Here is a 25830-nt window from a genome sequence, read left to right on the forward strand (position 1 = left end):
ATAAAAGGAACACAAACAGAAAGAACAACAAATAACAAAATATGGACAAAAACAATGGACAATAAAAATACACGTACAAGGATAACATAATAATAAACACATAACTAAACAAATAAAATTTTAACATAAACTGAAGTACAAACTATCAAAAAAAACCCACCAAAATCCCGATAGTGCCCATTTAACAGAAAATAAATACTTATAGTAAAATACATATAAAGCACACAAAAATTTAGAACATAAAATAGTAAAATGATCAATCAGGATTAAATCCACTTCTTGTCTACAAAAACTTGGACAAACTGAAAACATTGTTGATATCCTGATGTTGATTCCAAACGCGCATACAGGGCGCTATAACGCGTATTTAGTACGTAAAAACGCACAATATTGCGCTATAATTGCATCTAGAATACCAGCGCTGGGGTGATATTCCAAACACTCTCATGGCTGTAGAAAAAATAAACGAGATAAAAAAGCTGTCTACAGTCGCAAAAGTGGTTTAGAATAGCACCGCTGCGCTGGTCTAAGAAGCATAAAAAATAAAAAATATTTACTATCTTAGTACGTAGGTGAAGCAATTCAATTAGATGAATCTCACCCGCATCAATAAACGTTTCAAATCTTAAACTTCACAAACATCAACAGATGCAAGATATGTGTTCAAATATAGGCAGAATGATGAATGTTGCAGTGTGTAAAGTGGCCATTTAAATCAGCCAATTCTCTTTAATCTCAAAATATTGTTAATTTTTTTCCGTTTTACAAATACTGAAAGAATTCTTTTGGTGGCAGACGTTTCACTAGCAGAACCCATGACAAAATACCAACGACACAATAAGTTTTTCTGGATTATTATACCATGAATCGTTCGTTTTTTTTAAGGCGTTTTGAATCCCGTCAAGGTAAGAGTTTAAACGACAAACAGCATAATAACTCAAAAAACCTCAATGGGCATCTGAACGGCAGTGATCATTTTAGAAATTTGAAACACTCATATTATCAATCAATATTTTTTTACTGTTAACTAGGGTCGTTTGACGAAAAGCTGGCCTAAGTAAGAAAACGCACGTTGAATATTGTTCTATGAAGCATCATCTTAATTTAATTATTGTACCTCATCAGTACTTGATCATCGTTTTCATAATTCTTAGAGAACATATACTCTCAGGCAGTGTTTCCCAGCCTTCTTTATGCCATGCCCCACCGTAGTATTTTCAAAGGCCAAATGCCCCACCGGCATATTTTTAAAGTAAATAGCATGTAAATTTTCAAATTATATTGTAATTTATAAACCCCTGAAACTGAAATGATTACAAAACACAAATTGAAAATGTAATTAAGTAAAATAAAATAGAAATTAAAACAACAATAAAACACGAGTGACATTTGAATTTGAGTAATTCATGATTAAATTCAGTTACGCTTGCTGCAAAGAAATTTGATGCCCGGATCTAACTTAGTTGATTTCAGTCTTTCAGTCTTAGGTCCCCTCTATACCTCTATAAATCATTTCCAATCAATTTCGTTTTTTAATGAGTAAATCGCTTATGGCGCTAAAACCACATTCCACAAAATAAGATAAGGGAAAGGGTAATAATAATTTTCTGGCATGCAAAGTTATATTAGGATATTTTGTGTTAGTTTTTTCGCAAATCCATGCATTTATTCCTACATCCTGCACAGTTTCTGTATTTTCTGATATTTATTGAAATTGTAACGGGTTTCATTATATTTTAAGTACAATTTGGCTTATATTTCAATTAAGTCCATCTCAGGCATTTTTTGTATGACCAATGAGTATTTCCCTTTATATGTGGAATGCCGACGTGTCCATTTCTGAAGCGTGGTGCCCCACCTCTGAGGCGTTTTGTCCCGCCGGTGGAGCGTACGCCCCACCATGGGAAACACTGCTCCAAGGCATAATTTCATCATTAGCTATCATTTATCTTTGTCGAGTATTTATGGATACGCTCATATGCCTTCTATGGATAATCTGTCAAAATCTATGGTCATCATGCTGTCAAAATCTTTGCGTTCTAGTTGACATATAATAGTAAAATTATCAAATTCTATGCATATTTATAATAGTTTTAGAATGGTTTAAAGTGTATAAAAACATCGTCTATCCTCTTAAATTCTGATTAGCTCAATTGATGGGTTTGCGTTTCCAAATAAAAACGATAATTCGACGCTGAAATTCATTAAATGTATTTTTGAAATACATACGCAATATGACAGCTGCCACCGAGAGAAGCTTGGAAATTTTAAAAGGTTTTCAAGTGTATCCTTTTTAATAGCAGGTTTACGCCCCTAAATTAAGATCTCATGGTTTTCCCCATATCGAACTGATCAGATGATTCAATTGCATCTAACGTTTTGATCATTGGCGTCTTCACCACTGTGTGGTAACTTATCATTCATTACTTTTAAAAACATAACCTATATTTTATTTGTTCATACTCAGTAGTTTAGAAAAAACAGTAAGAATCAACTATCAAATATTACAATTACAAATTATAAACGTATTATCTGTTATAAGAAAATCTTCATTAAGTTGTTGTGTCTGTAATATTTATTTAGTATCTTATTTATTTATTTGTTCGTTAACAATTTATGTATTTTTTTTTTTACATTAAATATAATGTCTCCCTCCCTCACTGGGGTGTCCCGTGCCGAGGGAGACATTTGATATAATTTTGAAACATACCTCAAATCATAATCTCAAATACAAATAAAACATAAAACTCACAAATGTAAACACTAAATAAAAACAACTTATTACCTATTTGGCCTGATCCACTCATCAACCCGTGTGCATCCTACCTCCATTATCCATTTCTTAATAGCGATTTTATAGTGATGGTATTTACTAATTGTCCTTATGGACAATGGAAGTAGGTTGTATACTTTAATAGAGAAGTAGACCAATCCAATCAATAGGATCAGGTGGGATGTTTTGGCTGTGGCCTGTTTTAAGAGTTTCCTCCCATTTGCTCTCATGATGTAGGGAAACCACAGAAAACTTGCCAGGCGAACTGTTGTATTTCACCAACAGACCTTCCGATCCATTTCGGCATTTGTTGTTCCGCTGTCATTATTACCTTTTATTGCCTTAGCTATGCCTATCGTGTGTAATGTTACCTCTCTTGACAAGTCCTTATGACTTGCCACATAAAAAATATAAAAAAACAATAATTTTAGGAAGTGTGTCTTTGGGAAAAATTGATTTCTGTGTAGGCGGACGAAAAATACAGTTCTGTGTGTAAAATTAAACAACAACTCATGTTTTCGACTCGATGGCTGCTCTCAGATAAAAATCTTGGAAAATGAAATTGAATCGTGAGCAGAGTGAGTCCACCTGAAACTGTAGTGGTCGGTGCGTTCGCATACCATGCTGAGGTTCTGGGTTCAATTCTCGGCAGGGTGGACATGAAAGGTGGGCATCACTCTCGAGGCTATAGATGTACTCGCGAGCGAGAGAGAGAATTTCACCAGTGACGCAGGCCAGTCTATATCACTGTCACATAACGCCAGTTGCTCTCGGAGCTCCGCTAAGGGTGGTCCTGTTTCCTGCGTTATGAGCTTTAGAAAATGTTTTTTTCATATTTTTACCGATTATTTTTAAATATTATCACTTTTGACTTCAAATATAGTTGATTGGAGCAATTGCCTATGAATGTTCCATTTTTCTGATTTTGAATCCGTCATTTTTGTGTGTATCAAACAGCGCTGGAGGAACGTGCAAAGTTTTTAAGCACAATAAGAAATATCTCCTTATTTTAAGTTAAAAATAAGGAGACAATTGCAAATGCCCTCGAGGTCTAATATTAGTATTTGTTTGTATTTTTATTGTGGAAATAATTTCTTTAACCTGGTTTATTCAGTAATTGGATGAACCTTCGAGATGGTGATACTGGTAATTATTTATTTTTTATTTATTTTATTTTAAGTCTTACAGCTTCCTTCATTATATACCGATAAGCTTTTTAGTTACCTTTGTTTATTAGACATTATCCGAGTTCTAACCATAATAATAACTTAAACACAAAACTCCATGCCCTGATTTGAATTTTTCAGTGTGATGATTCTGAGTAAAGGTGCTAGATATTAGCATTTCACCATTCAAATATTAGCCCGATGTGCGCTAATATAAAAAATCATTTTCCACGAAAACTAGCAAGACTGATAAATTTCTGATGAGAGTGGAGGGGTATTTATTGAAATCTGACAGATGTTCTGGTTCAGAAAAATCGAGCATTCTGATTTTCTATTACACTTACAATTAAATACAAAAAAAAAGTTCTTTGTTGTATTTAATTGCTTGTTGAAAAATGCCATGACGTAAATGTGGATGTGTACACGTGTTTCAAAGACTATGCTAAAGCATTTGATAAAGTACGCCACCAAGAACTAATAGGAATTTTAAAAAGAAACAACCTGGATTCTAGAGATATGAGAATAATCTGTAGCCTTTACTGGCATCAGAAAGCTCCAGTGAAAGTGGACGATGAATTGACATCAGATATAGACATATGTCATGGAGTTCAGCAAGGATGTATTTAGTCTCCTCTCCTTTTTAATATGTACCATAAGCCATTTTTAGAGATGCACTAAGTGAATTAACTGATGGTATTAGCATAAATGGCAAATTATAAACAATATCCGATACGCAGATGATACTGTCCTAGCAGAAAGCGCACATGGCTAGTTTAAATAAAGGGCTATAAATTAATATTTCCAAGACCAAATGTATGGTTATTCGGAACAAGCCAAAACAAACTTTCCAAATGGCTTTAAAAATTGGAGCACAGTTTTTTGAGCTAGTCTATCAATATAAATATTTAGGATGCTGGCTGAATGATATATGGGATCACTCACAAGAGATCAGTCAGAAAAGAGATGACGCGAGACAGGTTTTTCTGGATGTGTGGCCGCTTTTGTAGTAGAGACTTAAGAGAATTTAGAATGCGCACTGTACGATGTTACGTCTTCTCGGTACTTTTTTAAGGCATCAAAATGTGGAGGCTCACCCAAGACACTTAAAAAAGGATTTGAAAAGATTACGTAGCATTAGCTACAGAAGAATATTAAAAATCTCCTAGGTAGACAGAGTCTGAAAGGATGACGTTCTCCGATGGATGAAAAAAGGTAAAGAGGTACTGAAGGCCATCAAGAAAAGAAAACTTAAGTATTATGGGCATGCAATGAGAGGCGAAAAATATAACATTTTACAAGCTCTACAGAGAAGGATTTCTGAAAAATGGAAAATCTGTAATTGGCTCATTGACCAGATTGTAAAAATAAACAACTTAACTTATTTGTGAATTATTTTGCCCATGTAGATATTTTGCACGAGTATATGTATGTATATGTTCTCTCCAAGCGGATATAATAAATGTATCTGAATGGGGAAGACGAAATAAATTATTGTTCTATATTTCAAAATGCTCAGTTATGTCTTTCACCAGGGCCCACAAAACGCTATTCTTCCGCTATAGAATGAATGACCAGAATCTTATGCGGATTGCGAAGGTTAAAGATCTAGGCATCACTTTTGTGAGTTCCCTGACATTTCATGATCAGATCAGAACAGTTTGTAGTAGTTCATTGAAGATGTTAGGATTCGTCTTGCATACTGCTAAGGTTTTTGGTACTACACGAGTACTGAGAATTCTTTATAACTCGTTGGTGCGAAGAAGACTCGAAAGTGGCTCGATGATTTGGGGACCGTGTGAGTTGAAGTACTCTCTTATGGTGGAGAGGGTTCAGAAGAAATATCTTCGGTTTCTCTACATGAGGAAGTGCGGATATTATCCATGGCTTTATCCCACTGAGTTCCTCCAAGGTATGCTTGGTTATAGCAGTTTGAAGACTAGAAGGAATGTGTACTTAACAACGCACTTCTTTCGATTGTTGCGCGGTATTATTGACAACCCTGAAATTATGCGGAGCATTAGCTTTTATGTTCCTGATAATTACCTTAGACAGCGTCAGCATAGACTGTTTCACATTCCAATATACAGGACCAACCTGCCAATGGTTATGCCTGTTGGAAAGGCTATCTCTATGTTGAACAATATCACTTTGGACATTGACATTTTTCACGTCTCTGAGGGAGTTTTTCGTTACAAGATTCTCTTACTTTTTTAACATATTATTCTTTGGATATTATGTATACTAATGTGTTTTTTTTTTACATATACCTAATTTTACCTAATTATTTTAATTATTTCTACATGTATGAATTTAGATATTCTATTTTGTAATGTACATATATATTAATAAATAAATGATTAAAAAAAAAAAATATGTATATAAAATAATATTATGCATATTTTTATTTTGTTTGTAGGAAAAGTTTTGTGGCAAAACAACGAGGATATGTCATGTCCAGATGTGGAGCATGAAGCCAAGGTCCCAAAAAAGATTTTGAAATGTAGAATTGTTTCTCGAGAAATGAATTTTAGTTCCATTGAACCGATGGAAAAGTTTAGAGTAGAACAGGTATGAAAAACCTTGTGCATGATGAATACTTATTAACGTCTCCATAGCCATGAATTTGGTGGTTTTTATCTCAATTTTGTACAGCATCTGAAAACAATTACATTTTTCAATTGATAAAAATGACATATTATTTGAATTTTAGACAACTGAAAAACAATACATTATGTATGTACATTAAAAGGGTTATTTTATTTTACAGAAAGTATTATTCAAAGGCCGCTGTTTAGAAGAATGGTTCTTTGAATTTGGGTTTGTGATTCCTAAATCAACAAATACCTGGCAGTCTGTCATAGAATCTGCACCAGAATCTCAAATGATGCCCGCTAATGTATTAAAGTATGTTTCACCCATTATTTTATTTTTATTTATTCATAAATTATTTAACAAGTTAACTAAATAAGTGACCATTTAAAAAATATCTTAAATGTTCTAAAATACTTTAATAATTTTGATAAAATTATAAATAAAGTTATTAATAAATTAGGTGAAATTAGGCAAAGCGCTCGTTGGTCAAAATAATAAAAAAGTAAAACTAAACCAAGAAGTTTTATTGATATTAATTATGGAATATCAGCAAAAGACATCAGTATTACTAAAATACTTTACCCCATGAACAAATTATTTTTAGACGTATTAACTTAATTTATGTTGAAGAAATAATATGTTTATTATGTATATTTACTTATGCCACTGGTAATTTTTTTTTTTTTAATCAGTAAAAAAAATTATCTTTGAATAATTATATTTTCTCCTTATTTTTATTTATTTTTCATAGTTACTCTTGTTTTAAATGTGCACTTCTTTTTAACTCTCACTTTTTTTTACAAATAACACAACTCTTAACTGTCAAACCTATCTATGAAATTAAATACAATTATTTGGCTGCCATTTTGTCCTATTTAAATCACATTATCTACACTTGTTTGAGGAAATAACATTTTGGTATAGATGAAAAAAATGTGTTTTTGAAAAGTCTTTTCTTGTGAAAAAAACTGGCTTTTCAATATAAACTATCTTGAAAATACCCCTGCTTATCGAATGAATACAATTGAAAAATAATAGTACTAAGGGGTAAAATAAAAAAACAAAAAAATTGTGATTTTCCTAACCAACGAAGAAAGATGTGAATTAAAAATAATATTTCACGTGTCACTCTTGCTTAGCACATGAATCGTCACTCTGGCCATCTTGCTTTAGTGTCATTATCGATCGAGATAACACCGCCATGTATTTCAATTCAACATGCTGTTAAAGAGAAGAGTAAGAAGGAAGGGTAAAATGTAAGGTGTTTTGTAAACTCATCAAAAACATCAAAATGTCGAACCAATCTTATCTTCCAACTAGTTAACTTTGATGAATATTTTTGAATAATCAGCTTTCCATTGTAATTTAATTTGTAATAGCCTTTTATTGCAGTTATTTTCATTGACTATTTTTATGTTTACACATTAATAATTTCTGATTTATGTTCTTGTTACAGTGGGAATGTTATTATCGAGACAAAATTCTTTGATGGAGATCTTCTAATTACAATGTCCAAAGTCAGACTGTTTTATGTTTAATTTTATGAGCACTACGTTGCCTCTTAATATAGGTATTTTAGTATAGTAAGAATTCAGCTTTGCCAGGGCTGGTATTCCGAACCCAATTATAGCGCGGTATAGCGCGTTTTTACGTACTAAATATGCATTATAGCGCGCTGTAAACGCGTTCGGAATACCAGCCCAGATGTACATATGAACGTAGTTATGCAGAAAGCAGCCAGTCCACAATTTTGAAAAAAATATATATTGGTGGTTATCAGATGAAGAAGGTCAATTATATGTTCTGCTAAAAACATTCAGGCCACTTTCATACAAAACACTGTAATAATAAATAAATAGGGAATTATTTAGTAATAATTTAAATCGTATTAGCAATAGATCTGATAGTGTACTGTCAGTTCCAGGATGCAGAACTAAGTTCGCACAGAGGCACTCCTTACATGTTGGTCCAAGATCCTTCAATCTTCTAACGAAGGAATTACAAAACATTAAATCACTGGTACAGTTTAAAGTAGGTTTGAGGCATGGAAGGAACAGATAGACACCTTTATTTAAAAAATTAAATAAAATTACAAATAAAATGCATACTGCAAATGAATCCTGTTTTCATAATATCAGCATATGTTAATTTTGTTTTTCTTTTCTTTTCTTTTCATGGCCATGTCATACCATATTTATATGCTATAAACTTATTAATAATTAAAAAAGGATTGGCTCACGCTCAGATGCTGAAGTCTTTGTGGGCATTTTTTCCAATTTATGTTGTAGCTTAATTTTAAGTAGTATTTTTTAAAGTGTATTTTTGTAATGAAAATTCTATGTAAATATATGTATGAAAAAATGAACAAAAAAAAAAAAATCAACTTCTGAAAATAGTGTTGATCACAAAAATGACATTTCTCAATTTGCAGAAAACACCCAGTACTAGAAAAATCTTATGGTATAGATTCTAATGGGAAGATTAATGCCTCCAGAAATCTAGTTCTCTTTAGTAAATTAAAGTGGATAAATACATAAATAATTTAATTTTATAAAATAATTAATTAAAAAATACAGCATGTTCTAATACAGAATGTCACCTGATACATTCAAAGATTGAATGAGGTATCATTAGATGTTAGATCTGGTTGTTTCCTGCTGCAAAATGCATATTTTAAGTTGTGTGTGGTCAGCCAGATTGAAAAAAATCACCGAAACTCCTTTAACACATTATTAAATTATTTTTAAGGTTATTATAACAAATGAATTAAGTGTTTGTTTGAAATTAAGTACCCTAATATAAATATAAAATAATATGTTCAATACATAATGACACAACATACATCAGAGTTTTACTAGGGCTGGCTGTTTTCTGCAAAATGCGCATCTTAGGTTGTGTGGTCAGCCAGTCTTTAAAAATCATTAAAACTGGTCAAATACACAGTCAAATATTTTTTGTAATAAAAAAAAACAGAATGTATGCATTATTTATCAATTGTCAAAGTAAAAAACATTCCAACTGTTCTGTAGATTTGATTAATCACTCTTCACAAAAGTGTTATTACCTATCTTTGTTAAACGTTTCTATAACTGGCTGCTTTTTGCATAACTACGTTCATATTATTATATCTACATGAATTGACCATTTCACATTAAAATATGTTATTTTGACTACACATCAATTTATTATATTGGTGTTAAATAATATAAGACTTGCCTTTACTAGTTACATATGTAATTAATTAGTAAATGTATATTGTAATCTGTGTGTAAGCATGGTTCACACAAAGATGTATGCTTAAGTCTGTATGCACCTGGTCCAAGAAGAAGTATAATTGAAAAATATTTTCAGGCGTTGCCTAGTATGTGGGTGAAATAATTCAGTCAGACGAATCTCACTTCACAAACATCAACAGATGGAAGAATTGAAGTAATATAGATTTTCAAATATAGGCAGAATGGTGAATGTTACACAGTGCGTAAAGTGGCCACTTAATCCAGCCAATGACAGGTCATAAGCCCTGTAGATGCCTAGACTTCTATATTACCTTCTCTAAAATGTTCTCCATCTCTGTTGTAATATGTTAATATTTTTTTTAATATCAAAAACATTTTTTACTTTGTGGTATGACATTGTACACAATTGTTTATAAATCAATTAGTATTAACTGAGATAAATTATTAGCTAGTCTTTTTTGTGAGAAACTTTCTCGGGATTTGTCACACATTCTATTAAACATTTTTCTGGGATTAAAAGAGTTATTTTATTACATTTTACCACGGTCAAATGTGAACTGTGTGTACTTTAAAAACAGACTTTTTCTATTCCCGTTTGCACACTTTACTGTTTGCTTTGAATATATCTAAAAACATTTATTTAGTTCTTTATGTTTGAGGTTTTGATGTACATACTGTGTTAGCAATTCAATATTTGTTTTATTTTGCATGCATATTGTTATTTAATAGCGATAATCCAGTTTGGTTCACGGTCATATTGGACCAGCCTTGTGACATCAAATCACTTAGAACTGAAGGAACCACTCAAGCATTACATTTTAAAATGAATTACAAACACATTGAATTTTACGATATTCAAATACCCGTTATAATTATTTCTAAATTAATATGTTTCCAATGCAATGCAGAGCTAAGTTCTACCTGAAATTATATTTGTTAAATTTCTTTCCGTACATAAGGTATATCTAGATTCACCCAATTCCGTTTGTATTTTTTGCCATCGCAGCGCTGCGATTGCAGTCCTGCGTATGCATGGTACTTACCCTGACCTATTGAGGTGTCGATGCCATTTTAAGTTAGCTGAGTGTTGTGTACACTTCTTGGTGCTTGTTTGAAATGATGAATAAAATTAATAATCCCCCACCTTGTGAGATAAGGTTTGTAATAAATTTCCTTCATGCGATGAACATTAAACCAGTCCAAATTCATCAACAGATAATTTAACAAACATAATTTAATTTTGTGAATTCACAGGTTAGTTCGCTAATCATAAACTCCCGTTTGAAAACAATCCATAGATTTCACAGAACAATTAAGGTAAGAGTGATGCCACAAGTAAAAATTATAGAGGGGATTTCAATCTTTCAAAAATTACAGTGGTGTCGAAATAATATGATTTAAAAAAAAATGTTTTGGCTTAGTTATAGTAGTAAACAAAGAATTAGAAAAAAACACCAAACTTATTATTTATTTTTGCAAAAAAAAGTGTCTTTATGAATCCTAAAAAAGAGCAAAATTTCATTTTTAGGATTGTCACTGTTTTACACTGTTATTTTATCCAATCGAATATGTAGTAGTAAACAAATAATTAGAAAAAAACACCAAACTTATTATTTATTTTTTACAAAAAAAATCTGTCTATGATTTTGTTCATTGTTAGGATTGTCACTGTTTTACACTGTTATTTCATCCAATCGAATAGTTGAATTTGAAGGTGATCTTGTAAGGGCATGTCAATAGAAATGTCATAAAAAAAGGTCTGCAAATTGTATCTGTTTTTTGTAGCACCGGCACTTTCTTCACTTGCTGAAGTTCCTATTTTGGTTCCCGGTAAGATCACATTGCAAATAATGTGATTTTGTCAAGTTTATGCATTTTTTAACTATAATTGGGCCTCTTGAGATGAAAAAACATATGTAATGAAAACGCTATGTATTTGTTTTTTTAAATGAGGAAGTTCAGCCCTACGTGAAACTGGATATAAAAAATGTATTCTTACGCACGGTGAAAATTAGAGCATTGAATTATACGGCAAAGTTTCTTAAAGATGAATGAAAAAAATATTTTAATGAAAATTAACTACTTTGAACGACGTCGCTAGTTCATATGAATCAACCAGTGATAAGAGAGTTGTGGAAGATTTTCAGTGTCCTTACCGTCAATGGACCAATCTGCAGAACTACCCGAGAAAGGGAAGAGAACTTGAGACGTCACACATAGATTTCAGAAATACAAAACTTTAAAAAATCATAGCGCTGATAATAACGATACATAAATTTAAAAAAAAAAAACATATGTTTTTGACTTAGCTTAGTAGTCTATTAACAAATAAATAAACATTAAAAAAAAAAACACTGAACTTCCTCATTGTCAAGTCTAATGAAAATACTATTAAGATAAAATAAAAATGAATTAATTAAATAATTAGAAAGCCTTGAAATATTGAAAATCAATTTTTTTTAATATGTTCTTGATAAATTTGTATCTAAAATGTAATTTTACTAAAAATTTATATTAGTTCTTAAGATGTTATGAACTAACTCAATAAATATAAATAAATAAATTCTGGTTTTCCCTGTAGGCAAAAAGTATTGTCAAATAGCTTACATTATTTTTACTTCACATATTTTTTGCCAAGTATCTGTGTTTTGTTATCAAGCTGATACTGCAAGCTAAAACATCGCTAATATAAATTTAAAAATAATGTTTATTCAGCTTTATACATGCTTTGGTATCATACAAGTTCGTTAGTTAAAACATAGTTACTGTACAGATTTTGTTTGTATTAAAAAAAAAAAAAAAATATTAGCGTTCTTATAATTTACCCAAATATTTCAATTTTGGTGGCAATTTTCAACGAGTTGTAAATAACTCACTATTAGAAAATGGAAATCAAGTTGGTCCAAAGTGGGGTTGGAACCTCGGACCTCTGATCCGTGAGTCCGCAACACTATGGGACCACAACCCGATGTCTTACTTGCATTATAAGTTTATGCATTTAATTAATATATTTCAACATAGATGGAAAACTTTTTAGAGAAGGAAAGAACATTCACTATTCTGCCTATGTTTTAACTTTCATATTACCTTCTTTAAAATGTTCTCCATTTAGGGGGTGAAAATTTATACAAACTCAAAATATTGTGCATTTAGTTAGGTTGAACTGCTGTTTATTTTGTAGAATTTCTTATGAAATACGTAAGTTAAAATCTAATCTATGTTTTGAGTTGATGTAATGGTTTAATTTGTAACATAATATTAGAATCTTTGAAATAATATGTTCTTGATTATTTGACTAAAGATGCTTTGTGTTACTTCTGTTAATAAGGTACAATGGGTTAGCTTATTCCTCTAAATGTGATAACAATATGTGTACAGTATTTTTGTAAGGAGTCGGGAATAAGATAAATAAAAGAACAGAGAATAAATATAACTGACTTTTATTATTTTAGCAGGTGCTATAAAGTGATGCTTACAATGTTTGCCCGTACGATCATAATTCATACGAAGGGCAGAAGGTAACGAGAGTGGACATAGCGACCCGACCGCAGTTGTATCAATAATCTTTTGTTAAACAAACACTTACAATAACTTGCTATTACATATTATAATGTTCACGTAATAGCTATTTATTCTCTTTATACATTTAAAATTTCATTCTAGCAGTTCATTTAGTAGAAAAATAACTTATCGTAATTCGTCAATATCTCACATAGGATCGGTACACTACAATTAAGTTAGCTCTTCGAGAAAATAAATATATGAAGACTCGTTTTAATTAAATATTTTTTTTGTTGTGAAGCGGACATTTTTGTAAATGGCGACTCTTTAATTGGCAACAATGAAATTATGAAACAACGGAAGACTTTAAATAAATATTTCACCAATAAACAGTCACAAATAAAACTTATTACAAACGCAAATAATATAACGCAAAAAATATCACGCAACACATATATTATATATTTATGAAAACTTCATTACGAATAAAATATTCACATGAATGAAAACAGTTTTTATATATTTTTTTATTTATATTTTAAAATATTTTCTTAAACAAATTCTCTAGAATAACGATTTTGTCATAAATCCTAATATACATTACATAATGTACTTCTCATATTAACCATTAATATCTAATTTTGATAATAACATATTTTAGCTCTTCTTTTCTTTGCTGTTTACAATACATTAAGGAAGTAGTAATGGCTCAGATTGACAGTGGCGACCTAATTCATCGAAATATAAGTACATTTTCACATAGCACTAACTATCTGGGTCTTTCTTTATATAATATTAAGGTCAGTAATAAAACATGTATGGAATGTGAAGCTTAAAACGCAAATTACAATATAGGCACCCAAAATGATTAAAACTAGTTTTCTCTACTTTGTACAGTTATATATGTATCGACCACAATCGTAAGTCTATTAATGTTACAATATCATCAGATAAATAACTTATTAAATGCTTACAAATAGTTAGGAGTCTGAAGAATAAACGGAAGTAGTTTTACCTTCCCCCCGGTGTCTTCAGTGCCGCAGCACACAAATATTACAAAATATATTACTTTTATAAAACATTTATTCTTAAAATCTTTAAATACGAATATAATATTTATTTTTATTTACAAATTTAGACAATACATGCATTTGTATATGTGTAAATAATTTTGTTTATAAAATATACCAGCTCGCGCTGTTCTGTCAAGAAGAAAAGCAGCCTCAGGTTCATAACAATTCAGAATGTTATAAATAATCTAAAATACATTGTAATAATTAAATCGCTCTAACTGGTCACGCAACCGATTGCCAGATATTAATGCTAAGACAGTCCAAAGACTATCTTTATTAAGTAATACATCCGTATCTCATAGAAAGACTAAGTTATTAAGATTGGACTATACATTTCACTATATCATCATGTAGCCGCGGTGTGGAGTAACACCGCAGCGTAGTTTCACACCTCAACATACGATAGTTCCGATTACTCTCCTAATCCTAGTCCGGGCAACTCCGCACTCAGTCCCCGTGGGGTCTGGCAATGGAGCTCCGGGGTGTAACGTTAATATCATATTGGGGTAATAAATAAGGCACAGATACCGTATATCATCACTTTTATCATTGCACTTGTTTCAATATTTAAGATTAGATAATCGCAAATTGCACGCAGTCATTAAACATAAGAAAAGTTGTTTGTACTAAATATGTATTCATGATTTACAGTAAACACATTTTTTATATCAATGTAATTAAATATTCGCTTGATTTGTAAATAGATTTCTAAATATCGTAAATAATTTATTTTTATAAAATATATTTATGGTTTTCATATTGGAATGTCCAAAATAATACAATGCATGCATTTAATATACTCGAGTTCACATGCCATCAACACGTTTCTAATAAGAAATGGAAGACAGAGAACTCTATCAAATTTAATTTCGCTGCGTCATATAATCTATTTATATTTTACTATACAAATATGTATATGATAACTATATTATATATGTCCCTGCATTAAAACACAACAACGCATAAAGTACGTCTAGTTGAATACGCGAGCCTTGATAAATCCGCATTATCTGCGCATTGGACTTGAAAAACTAAGTCAATTGATTCGTTTTGATTTCCGTTTCGAAAAAAAAAATGGCTGGATCAAACGGAGGCAATAATAACACACTGCAATTCCAAAACGTAGTACTTACATTAAAACACCTTAACAATAATAATATGCAGAAGCATAAAAGCTTGACAAACCAAATAGGAGATCGACCGAAAGGCCCCAACAATGACGATGATTATTTTTTTCTAATACGAATCTGTAAATAATGTACAATATTCAGTTTTATTGTAAGAGACGAGGACCTTTACGGAGAAGATTTCCTGGCTCGTATCTTAAGTTAGATGACTTTACTTCCGAGAAGCGCGCGCCACAGCGGCTTGCAGGAGTGCCAGTTGACTGAGAAGGTTAGAGTTGGACTGTTCTAGAGATTCCACTCTCTTGCGATAGTCGGAATTCTCTCCAGCCAAGATCTCCACCTTCCTTTCTAGCTGGTCCATATATTCTTTTTTCTTGCGTCTGCTTTCTTGTGCCGATATCTGGAGAAAAATAACAAATTAGCCTATTAACAAAATATAGCAAAACGTTTACATAATTTTGAAAGAAAATAAACTAAGATAGACGTGAATGTTTTGAAAAGGTATCAATCTGCAATTATAAATTAAACTTCGAACCGAAGTATAATATCATATTTTTGAATGTGGCAGATTTTAGAAAATATTTTAATCCCAAAGGGTTACAAATAACTCAACTTCTACTCCGAAAAATACCGGGTGTTTTGATAGCTTTCTGCAAATAATGGAACACATATTTTAGTTTTTCAAAATTTTCATAATAAAATATAAAAAACGTTACAAAATTAGAGTGTGACATTTATGTCACATTGCGTAACAATGCCTCAAAGTATTCTCAAGAAGTATGAAATGTTATGAAACAATACGCAAAACATGTACTAAATAAATATTTTTTTAAATTGTCTTGATATTTCAATTACGCATCCCTGTTAATTTTACGGCTAGTGGACCTCAAATGAACTTTCTAGCAACCAGCATTATCATCATAATCATCATCATCATCATCATCATCATGTAATCATCTGTTTATGAGAAAATGTACTTTAATTGCATTGATGGCGTACGTCTGTGGTGTACCATTGATTTAAAATTATCATTTTTATTTACATAATATGTTGGATTTTGTAAGTACTGAAACATAACATATTTGTAACATAACTAACCCATGATACTATAAACGGTTGATTAGGGAAATGAAATGAACTTAGTGTATGTGAAATAAAAATAAAAAACCATATAAAAACAAATTAATTCACGAGCCCATAATACAGCTCATGAAACAAAACAAAAAATATGTATGTAGATTTTTAACATTTGGTTTAATCTCATTAATGGTTATTAAAAATTATACTAAATTTGAATCTCATACCCTTAAAATTTTCAGCACAATTCTTACAATGGACGTACTTACCTTATTCTTTATTTTACGGCGAATCTTTTTTAATGACTTTTCTTCTGTCTTGGTCAGTGGTAGGCGGGTTGGTACTGGGTATCCCTCAGCGAGTAATGTGCGTTTTTCTTCATCTGTTAGCTCTAATGTTCCTGTTGAGCCTTTCTGTAATGAAAATCCAAAAAATCCACCGATAAAAAGTTGAAAAGCAGTATACCTCTGTAAATATATCTTCATTTCTAGAATGACTCTGACATTTTATTAGTAAAAATATAAAAACAAGAATTTCTTATTTGTTAAATCAAAATCATTGTTCGAAATTTGAAAATATTATAAATGCTGCAATTTGAACCGCAGGAAGTTACATTTTTTGTGATAGTATACGATAACAGGAAATTACAATGATTATTTTTTGAATAACATCCATCCAAATGGTCCATTTTAATATGATTGCAAGTTAGTACTCGCACTGATCCAAACTATTTAACATTAAAAAATATATTTCTGTGAATAGAATAGAATACCCATAATTTGCATGCAATTATGTCGAAACACAGAATAAATTTTTTGTGGCTATTGACGAATAATATTGCATAAGTATCGAGAATATATGTAATAAAAAGTCTGCTGTCTCAATATTATTATCATAACAATTTTTGTTAGGTTTACCAAACTTGTCCTTGTTAATATGTCTTGGACTAAAGCCCCTCAGTGCTTACGGGGGCAAAGTTAGGAGTGTGGACTCACCGGTTGAGTGCTGATGAGTGGCGTGTGTATCGGCTGGCGCTGGTGGTGTGCGGGCGAGTACAGGTGTGTGGAGGAGCGTCCGCGGGTGCCGGGGGCGGCCGCGGTGGGGGGCGGCGGGGAGGGGGACAGACCCCCTTCGCTGTCCTCGCTCGAGAGGGACGACGGAGGGGTGGGGGGCAGACCGAAACCTAAAATAACAAATTTAGCAATTTATAAAAAATTTCAGCTTTGGTTAACTAAGTATGTACTTGTTTTGTAAAATATTTTGGCTCAAGTATTTTTATACCATTTATTTCATTATTTGAATTTATTATATTACAAAGCATTATTATAAAAAAACATAAACCAAACACAGCGTCAATTACATATACAACACAATATATTGTCGACTTAACTTGTAAAGCTCATGAGTCCCAAATTTACTTTTGTGCAGAGGGGGGTAACAGAGTACAATTTTTACTTAAGTAGCAAATGATGGCGAAGTTTTTTTTAACAATAAATATTGGAACACTACAAATATACAAGTTTTACACATATATTTGTTCTGATAGAAAATGCCTAAATATTATTTTTGACCTTTTGTGGACTTGTAAGATTTACAAGTTAGACTGATGATGATATAATAAAATTTCTAATATCTTTAGAAAGATGATTTTATTTGTGTTGGTGTTATTATTATTATGTGAGTTTAGAGTGTGGCGTGTGTTGTGTGGTCTATGCAGTGATGTGTGTGGAATGTGGTATGTATGTTCGTGTGTTATGGGAGTAGATTTAGTTTTTTTTAAGAAAAGGCTAAATGTTATTCCGTTTGTAGCGGAGAGTTGACTTGTTGAAAAACTCCAAATTATACGTCTTCTTATATTTAAAAAAAACTTATTTATCTTCCTCCTTGTTGCTCTGGTGATGCATTTGTTGTTGTTATTGCAGTATATCGAGTGCAGAGAAGAGGAGTATTGAAGTTTACTTAAATAGACATGATGAAATAAGAAATGCGGAGAGATGGAGATCAATGGCGGTTGCATTGTAAATAATATAACTTAAATTGCATTGTATAATCTAGTGATTTAAGTCTAACCATGACAAAAAATATATTTACATACACATATCGTAATGCATTCCTTGCCTGGCTTGGAACGAACTTTGTACCCCAGTTAGCAAGATGTTATATGCAATGTAAAAAATCTACATTCATTTTAGAATATCCAGTTCTTTAGGGACAAGTCTTAGATTTAATCATTGGGGTATTTTATCAAGACAGACATCTCAACAATACCCTTTGAGATAGTATTTTGAAAAGGGAATATTATGGAATCTTTTGAATGTGGATGTAACCTATCATCGACTAGTTTAAATTATAACATTACAAACTGTGTCTTTACTCAAAGGTAAGATCAGTCTGAAGATACTCGTTTGAGGGTGAAAACTCTTATTGGTCAAAAAAATGAGTGAATGTGTACCAAGTATTTTAATTTATAACTTATATAAATAATTTATTACATATATTGTATATTTAGAATAATTTATTTAGATATTAAATTGTTACAATATTTGAGTTTGTCCAAATGTTCATAGACAAAAGACTGGATTTCACCCCCTCGGGAGTCCTTAAGATTAACAAATTACAACAGGTATATTATATGTATATTATATGATATAAATAAGTAAATAAAAGGCAGAGTGGTAAAATAAGGATGGAAATACCATCTTTATTGAACTAACTGTTATGAGGATGATATTCACATAAATATAATACCACTATGCCCAGGCGTAACTTTATACCAATTTTATGAGTAAGGCCCAAAATAAATTAAAATTGTAAATATGTATGTCATATTCAGAATTCTTTACAATTTTACTGGATTTTCAAACACTGTTGAATTACTACCTGGTAAAAGAAGAAGTATAAAAATTGAAAAATTGTTTTCATGCGTTGCCTAGTAGGTGATTTGGTTCAGCCGGATGAATCTCACCCACGTGATAAAGGTTTCAGCTCTTTTACTTCACAAAAGTCAACAGATGGAAGAGTTGAGGAAATGTGGATGTTCAAACATGGGCAGAATGGTGAATGTTACACAGTGTGTAAAGTGGCCACTTAAACCAGCCAATGACAGGTCATAAGACCTGTAAATGCCTAGACTTCCATATTTCCTTCTCAAAAATTTTTCCCTCTCTGTTGAAATAAATTTAAATAGGCATTATGCACACCGTGTACAAATTACGTAAACGAGCCAATTACCGGTCGATTCTTCTGAAATGTGCTCTACTCTCATTGCCTAGACTTACCACATTCCTACATAATTGTCAATCGATAGTGTTTTTGAATTAATAAATCTTTTTTTAACACCCAAATGCTCTGGTAAATTCCTGCCATTTTTCCGAAATGTTCGAAATGGATGAGTATATAATTTATTTGGGAGGCTTACCGGATGTGTTTGGCTCCAGTTTGATGCTGAGTTTAGGCAGGGATGTGAGGCCAGAGGCGCCGAGTAAAAGAGGCGTCCCCCTTCTGAGTGCACTCTGTGGTAAGTGAATGCTGCCGGTCTGTAAATCAAAATGAACATAAATATCACAGAATTAGAAAATTAGAGAAGACGCGCAGAATCAACTTTGCCGGGAAATAATTACAAAATGTCAGCCTTGTTTTATTTGACAATCTGACAAACGGTAAAATAATCAAATTCTCATATAATATTATTTGTGGATTCGCAACTTACACGTGCAATGTGATCCCAACCTATTCCCTTTTAATTCCAGCAGTATTTTGCCACTTAAAAACGACATAACACGGCGTACTTGAATTTAAATCGGCAATTGCGTTTTAAGCAACGTCTACAGAGAAACTAGTGGCCCAAACGTAAAACTACTCATTTATTAGTAGTTTGGTCGGCTTCAGTTTGATGCGCGAATGCGATTTCTGAACTTTTATTATTCTATGATAAATAAAATATAAAACATAATTAAAAAATAATAGAAAACATCACACTTCAACTTTAAGAGGAAACGTTGTTTGACTTTTCTTGATACAAACATATTCCTGAATGCTCTATTTTTTATCCAATTTCCGTAGCACTTAACTTCCTCATTGTCCATGACAAGCAAAAGGTTTTTTACTGTGTGGTCTATGAATAAGTGGTGAGTAAAAGGTTTATTACCGCGTGGTCTATGACATAGTTGTAAGTAAAAGGTTTATTAAGGTGTAGTCTATGGCATAGTGGTAAGTAAAAGGTTTATTACCGTGTGGTCTATGACCTAGTAGAAAGTAAAAGATTTATTACCGTGTGGTCTATGACATAGTGGTAAGTAAAAGGTTTATTACCGTGTGGTCTATGCCATAGTGGTAAGTAAAAGGTTTATTACATTGTGGTCTATAACATAGGGTAAGAGGTAAAAATTTATTACCGTGTGGTCTATGACATAGTCGATCATTTGCACGGGCGGGGGTGATGGCGAGGGGGAAGCGGGGGAGCCCGGTCGAGAGGGGGGCTCACTCTTGACCATCGTCGGCGAGGGTGGGCAGGAGGAGCGCGGAGAGGAGGGGGAGGGGCTGGGGGAGGGCCGCCCGCCCCCGCGCACCCCGCCCCCCGCACCACCCGCACCAGACCACGCGCTGCGCAGGGGGATGGCGGGGAAACATTCGTCCTCCATATCTGTAATAAATATTTTTTTTACTTACATTAATTCTGTTTTAATCACTTATATCCGAAATTATTTATAAAAAAAAAACTTTACACATTGACGGCATTTTTATCGGTTTGATTGCCAAACTTGCGTCTTTTTCAAATTTGAAGGTTCTACGACAACTCGTCGCTCCAATGAGCATAATTAATTGTATAATTATGAATGAAAGATTGTGGGTGAACAAATAAATTAAAATTAGTAAATTATAAATAAATCGAATATATTTATCGAATATTTTACTGCAACTCTATTTCTCGATAATAATTTACAAAATCCATAAAACGTGGGAAATACTATTTAAATAAAAAATATATGTATTTTTCCCGAATAAATTTAATATTAGCCATAATTAAATGAAAAATAATAAATGTTCGTAAAATGCATATTTAAAAAAATGTATTTTGTTTTATTAATTCCTATATTTTTTTGATAATTAATTAAATATAGTTCAAACACTTGTTATATTAATAAACATATATAACACATCTTAATATGCATAATAAGACATTATGAATTTTTTGTCTTTTAAATAATTTAAAACTACCCAAATAATTTGTAATAAAAAATATATTCAAAAATAATTTAAAAAATAATGAACGCAAGGAAAAAATAGCAACGTAGATCAAGTAAAGAAAAAGTAATAGTAGTTATTTTATTTGTGATTCTTTCGCATATGAGGTGATTTTTACGAAAAAAGTATGTAAATGAATTATCCATAATAATAATTAAAATAAGCAGGTATTTTCTATACATTAGAAAGACTGAGTTCAAAAAGTGTTTCATCAGCATTATTAGTGATTTTCAAATATTTCTCTAATGAGGTTGATAAAAATATATTAAAAAATACAAATTTCATTATATAAAGATATTTACATAAATGTAATACAAATTAACAGTCAATAAATAAGGAATAAGAATGTGTATGATGAGCAAATATTTGCATGATTGTGCAAACAAGTCATAAGATTGTTTAGAATAGCCCCAGTAAACTGAAATAAGGATAAATCAAGTGGCAGATAATAGAGAACAAAGTATCACTTTTGATTGAATAATATTAATATATAATGTAGGTTGTATTGGTGATATTTCTGCATTCAGCACGTGTCATGATCAGTAGAAAAGGTCAAAGCGATAACCACGGAATCTAGTTGAAACGCAAGAAAATCTTAACAAACAATCGGCGATCGATGACCCTTTGTTCTCTGAACGCTAAACTTTAGTTTACTTTTTGAATTATGATATTTAAAGCTTGAAAACGATGACGTATTTTTATTGTTTTTTTTAAAATTTTCATATAAAAAGATGGTGGTACAAATTTGTACCGCGAGGGAATTGAATTATGAAGAGCTGTTATTTTTCCAATACGAAATATTTACAAAAATAAATGAAAAACTCACATTATAATCAAACCCCAAAAATATTAATAAAAAATAAAAAAACTTTTTTTGCCATCATAATTATAATATTGAGGTTTGTAGAGGAGTAGTAATTTTACACAGCCAAACGGGTGACAGCTCTACGCTAATTACTTCGAAATGGCTGAAACTACTTAAAATGTCCAAATATGTACATACCGAGAGTGATTAGTTACATCAAATACATCAACATGTAAGAGATATATGAGTCATTTCACACCTGGACAAATTTGTACCGTCAGGGAAAGGGTTAATACATTAAAACTGATATTTGATAAAGCCATCGATCGAAATAGGTCGATGGATACAGCATTATTATTTGTAAAGAATGCATCTAATAGCCAGTTGCAATTTATTATTGATTTATATGAATACTTTAAACTTTTAATTGATATTGACACTATCTGACATCATTTGGCATAATAAGCTGATTTGTCATTTTATCACTAATTTATCTAGGCAACGTAATAAAATATTATCGCACAGGTCGCGGTCTTGTCACTTCAAATAAATCATTCAGCATATTTACCCTTTCAGAATCATTGGATTTTGATCGGGAAATGCTAAAGCATATGTTCATTTGTCTGACGAGGCTCCTCGCGAGTAAGATAGCTGACATCGTAACATAACCCAGTTGCGAAAAAAACTAGGAGAAGAAACCTAGAATCAGCGTTCTGGTCAGCACCATAGTGGTCAACTTTCATCAAGACAATGCGCCAGTCCACACAACAGCAGTTTCAATGGATGCACTGCATGATTCTGTATTTTAGTCGATAATCCATTCGCCCTATATACCTGACATGGCACCGTCAGACTTCCATCGCTTCCCTATCTTAAAAAATATCTCGGCGGAAAAAGATTTCACTTAAACGATAGCGCCATGCCAGCCGTGAAACGGTATTTGGTACACCTCGGTGAATGCTCTATAGAATTGAGATGATAACGACAATCCCTTCACTGTGACTGGGTAAAACTGAAACAGTCAATAAATCTTGAAATAAACTGTATTGATTGCACGATTATGAAATACATATTTTGGTGACTTGAATGCAAGGCGTCGCCGTCAGTAGAGTTAAAGTAATATTTTAATATATCGATAGGAATCAAAATTTTTGATGGTGAATTTCTTTTAATAACACAATGGAAATTGATTTTTCAAAGGTGTGTGAATAAATACAATACGGTAGTGTTTGTGTAATTGCAACATTGTCTCAAGAAAGATACGCAATATCTGAATTAAACCATCCAATCTACACAAAAAGTCGAAGTCAGAGGTTTATGAAATTTGAATTTTTGACAAAAAAAAATGTTTTAATGCATGAGCGAAACCGATAGACAGACTCTTGGTCTTTTAAATAATTTGGATCACTGGCAAAAGTGCATCTACAACATTTAAAATATGTCTAGAACTAGGACAAACGTTAGGTGATTGTAGACACGGCTGGATTTCACTACCTAGGTAGTTATTAGAAGAAGGGTGATAGCATCCACATTACACGGAGTGTAAATACTGTAAAGGAACCATTTAAATTAGCTAATATCATAAACCCTGTAAATGCCTAGACTTCCATATTCCCATTAAAGGTGTTTTCTCTCTTCGTTGCAATGGATTTCGACGCTTGTCCAGCTTGAGAGCATATTGAACAACAACAAAACCCATCCTGAGGATCGAGATACGCTGCAATTTACGAAGCAATGCATTGCTAGGTGCAGATAGGAAACTGATAACGAGGAGTACAGGAAGATGGGGTTCGTACCGTCGACGCGGGTGTGCAGGTCACGCGGCGAGGCGGAGGCAGACTCCCCGCCCGAGCTGAGGCTGTAGGAGTGCTCCGTCTTGATGGGCAGCGCGCCCAGCGCGGCGTCCGTCATGAGGCGGTCGTGCAGCACCACGCCCGACTTGGTGTCCCGCAGGAACCAGTCGTGCATCTCTGCCTCGCTCTCCAGAGCGTCCTCCATCGCCTGTGGACACGAGAAACACGTTGTTATTTATTTATTTCAGTAACAGGAACAGACAATAAAGGCATAACATAAAACTGTTAACTTTTTTGAAAAAAAAAAAACATTCATCTCGTTTTTAGTGTGGTATTATCTACTATGGTACTTTTTTTAAATGTTGACTCAGGAGTGATTAAGCCCGAACATTTATTGCAGTGGTGATTATTATTCTTAAGTGGTGTCCAACGCACCTACCCTTAAGCAAGCGGATCATTATCAGTATCGAAATTAAAGCAATCAATTTCACTAAACACGCGATCATAGGTGCATGATTCGTGTGCATTTTCACATGGAAAGAATATGCTTGGAATGGAAGATTGACACTACAAGAGGACGTGAGAAAATGTGAAATGGCCTACATTACTTGATTGTGCATAGAATAAATTAAAACCAAATTAGGAAATGAGAATATCAAGTTAAATAAAACTTTGTCAAATATTTGCACTACATACATCAGGAACAGCGAGAAAATATAGTATATTGCATTTATCTAACAATAAGGGCGATTTGACACCGGCCGTATAAATCCACATGACACGGTAAAATTAGGATGGATTGATTTAACGAAAGTATTTTTTATTATTTTTGTTTATTTAGTGGCTACTCTCAGCTGAAAATCCTGATCGGTTTCATAGTGCTCTCGTTAGTGCATTTGGTAGTCAGGTGGCAGAAGGGACCATCTGTAATTTTCAAAAATGTTCAGGAGAGCTGAAATACGACTCAATTTCAAGACTTCAATCCCCAAACTAAAATATTTTAGTGTTGCTTTTCAATAATCAATTACCATTTTTAACTATTTATTATATTCTTACGATGTTTTTAAATTTTTTTATTCTATGTGTATTTACTGAAATATTGATTAAAACTTTTGAAAACTAAAAAACAGAAAAAAATACAGATGATCCCTTCTGCCATCTGACTACCGATTTGCTGCCCATTAAATGAATTTGTAAAACGAAAAAAGCTATGATCATCATTATCATAATCATTCCCTTTCCGCACCCAATGGCGCATAGGGCACTGCATTGGTACACCAATCGCAGCGTATCTTGATCATTTTTGTTACATGAAGGTAAGATGCTCAGTCTTACGCGTCCAGAGACTATGAAATATTCTGGTGTAAAAAACACTTTTAAACAAATGTTTCATATCAACCATGTCGGGAATGGAATCTGAGACCTCTCGCATGGTAGGGAAAT

The 25830-nt window shown here is 32.3% G+C and overlaps 2 protein-coding genes across 3 annotated transcripts; one reads left to right on the forward strand and one right to left on the reverse strand.

The window, feature by feature from the left end:
* Window positions 1-2008: 2008 nt before the first annotated feature.
* Window positions 2009-13195, forward strand: PrBP (Prenyl-binding protein). 2 transcript variants are annotated; one of them, XM_088233419.1, is made up of 5 exons: window positions 2009-2284; window positions 3888-3919; window positions 6356-6507; window positions 6707-6843; window positions 7988-13195. In XM_088233419.1, exons 1-5 carry the CDS (start codon window positions 2235-2237, stop codon window positions 8067-8069), a joined length of 453 nt encoding a protein of 150 aa, XP_088089545.1. In that variant the 5' UTR covers window positions 2009-2234; the 3' UTR covers window positions 8070-13195. The 2 variants fall into 2 exon arrangements, with proteins under 2 accessions (XP_088089545.1, XP_088089546.1); XM_088233420.1 differs by having other exon boundaries at window positions 2032-2274.
* Window positions 13192-24592, reverse strand: CrebA (Cyclic-AMP response element binding protein A). The gene is made up of 6 exons (XM_088233418.1): window positions 24391-24592; window positions 20940-21187; window positions 19964-20081; window positions 17541-17728; window positions 16815-16958; window positions 13192-15868 (listed from the first exon to the last, which is right to left on the reverse strand). The coding sequence occupies exons 1-6, from the start codon at window positions 24590-24592 to the stop codon at window positions 15680-15682; spliced, it is 1089 nt and encodes a 362-aa protein (XP_088089544.1). The 3' UTR covers window positions 13192-15679.
* Window positions 24593-25830: the final 1238 nt, after the last annotated feature.

The sequence above is a fragment of the Micrasema longulum genome, unplaced genomic scaffold (genome assembly GCF_059751315.1).
Source record: "Micrasema longulum isolate JH-2025_06_02 unplaced genomic scaffold, ASM5975131v1 h1tg001098l, whole genome shotgun sequence".
NCBI classification, from domain to species: Eukaryota; Metazoa; Arthropoda; class Insecta; order Trichoptera; family Brachycentridae; genus Micrasema; species Micrasema longulum.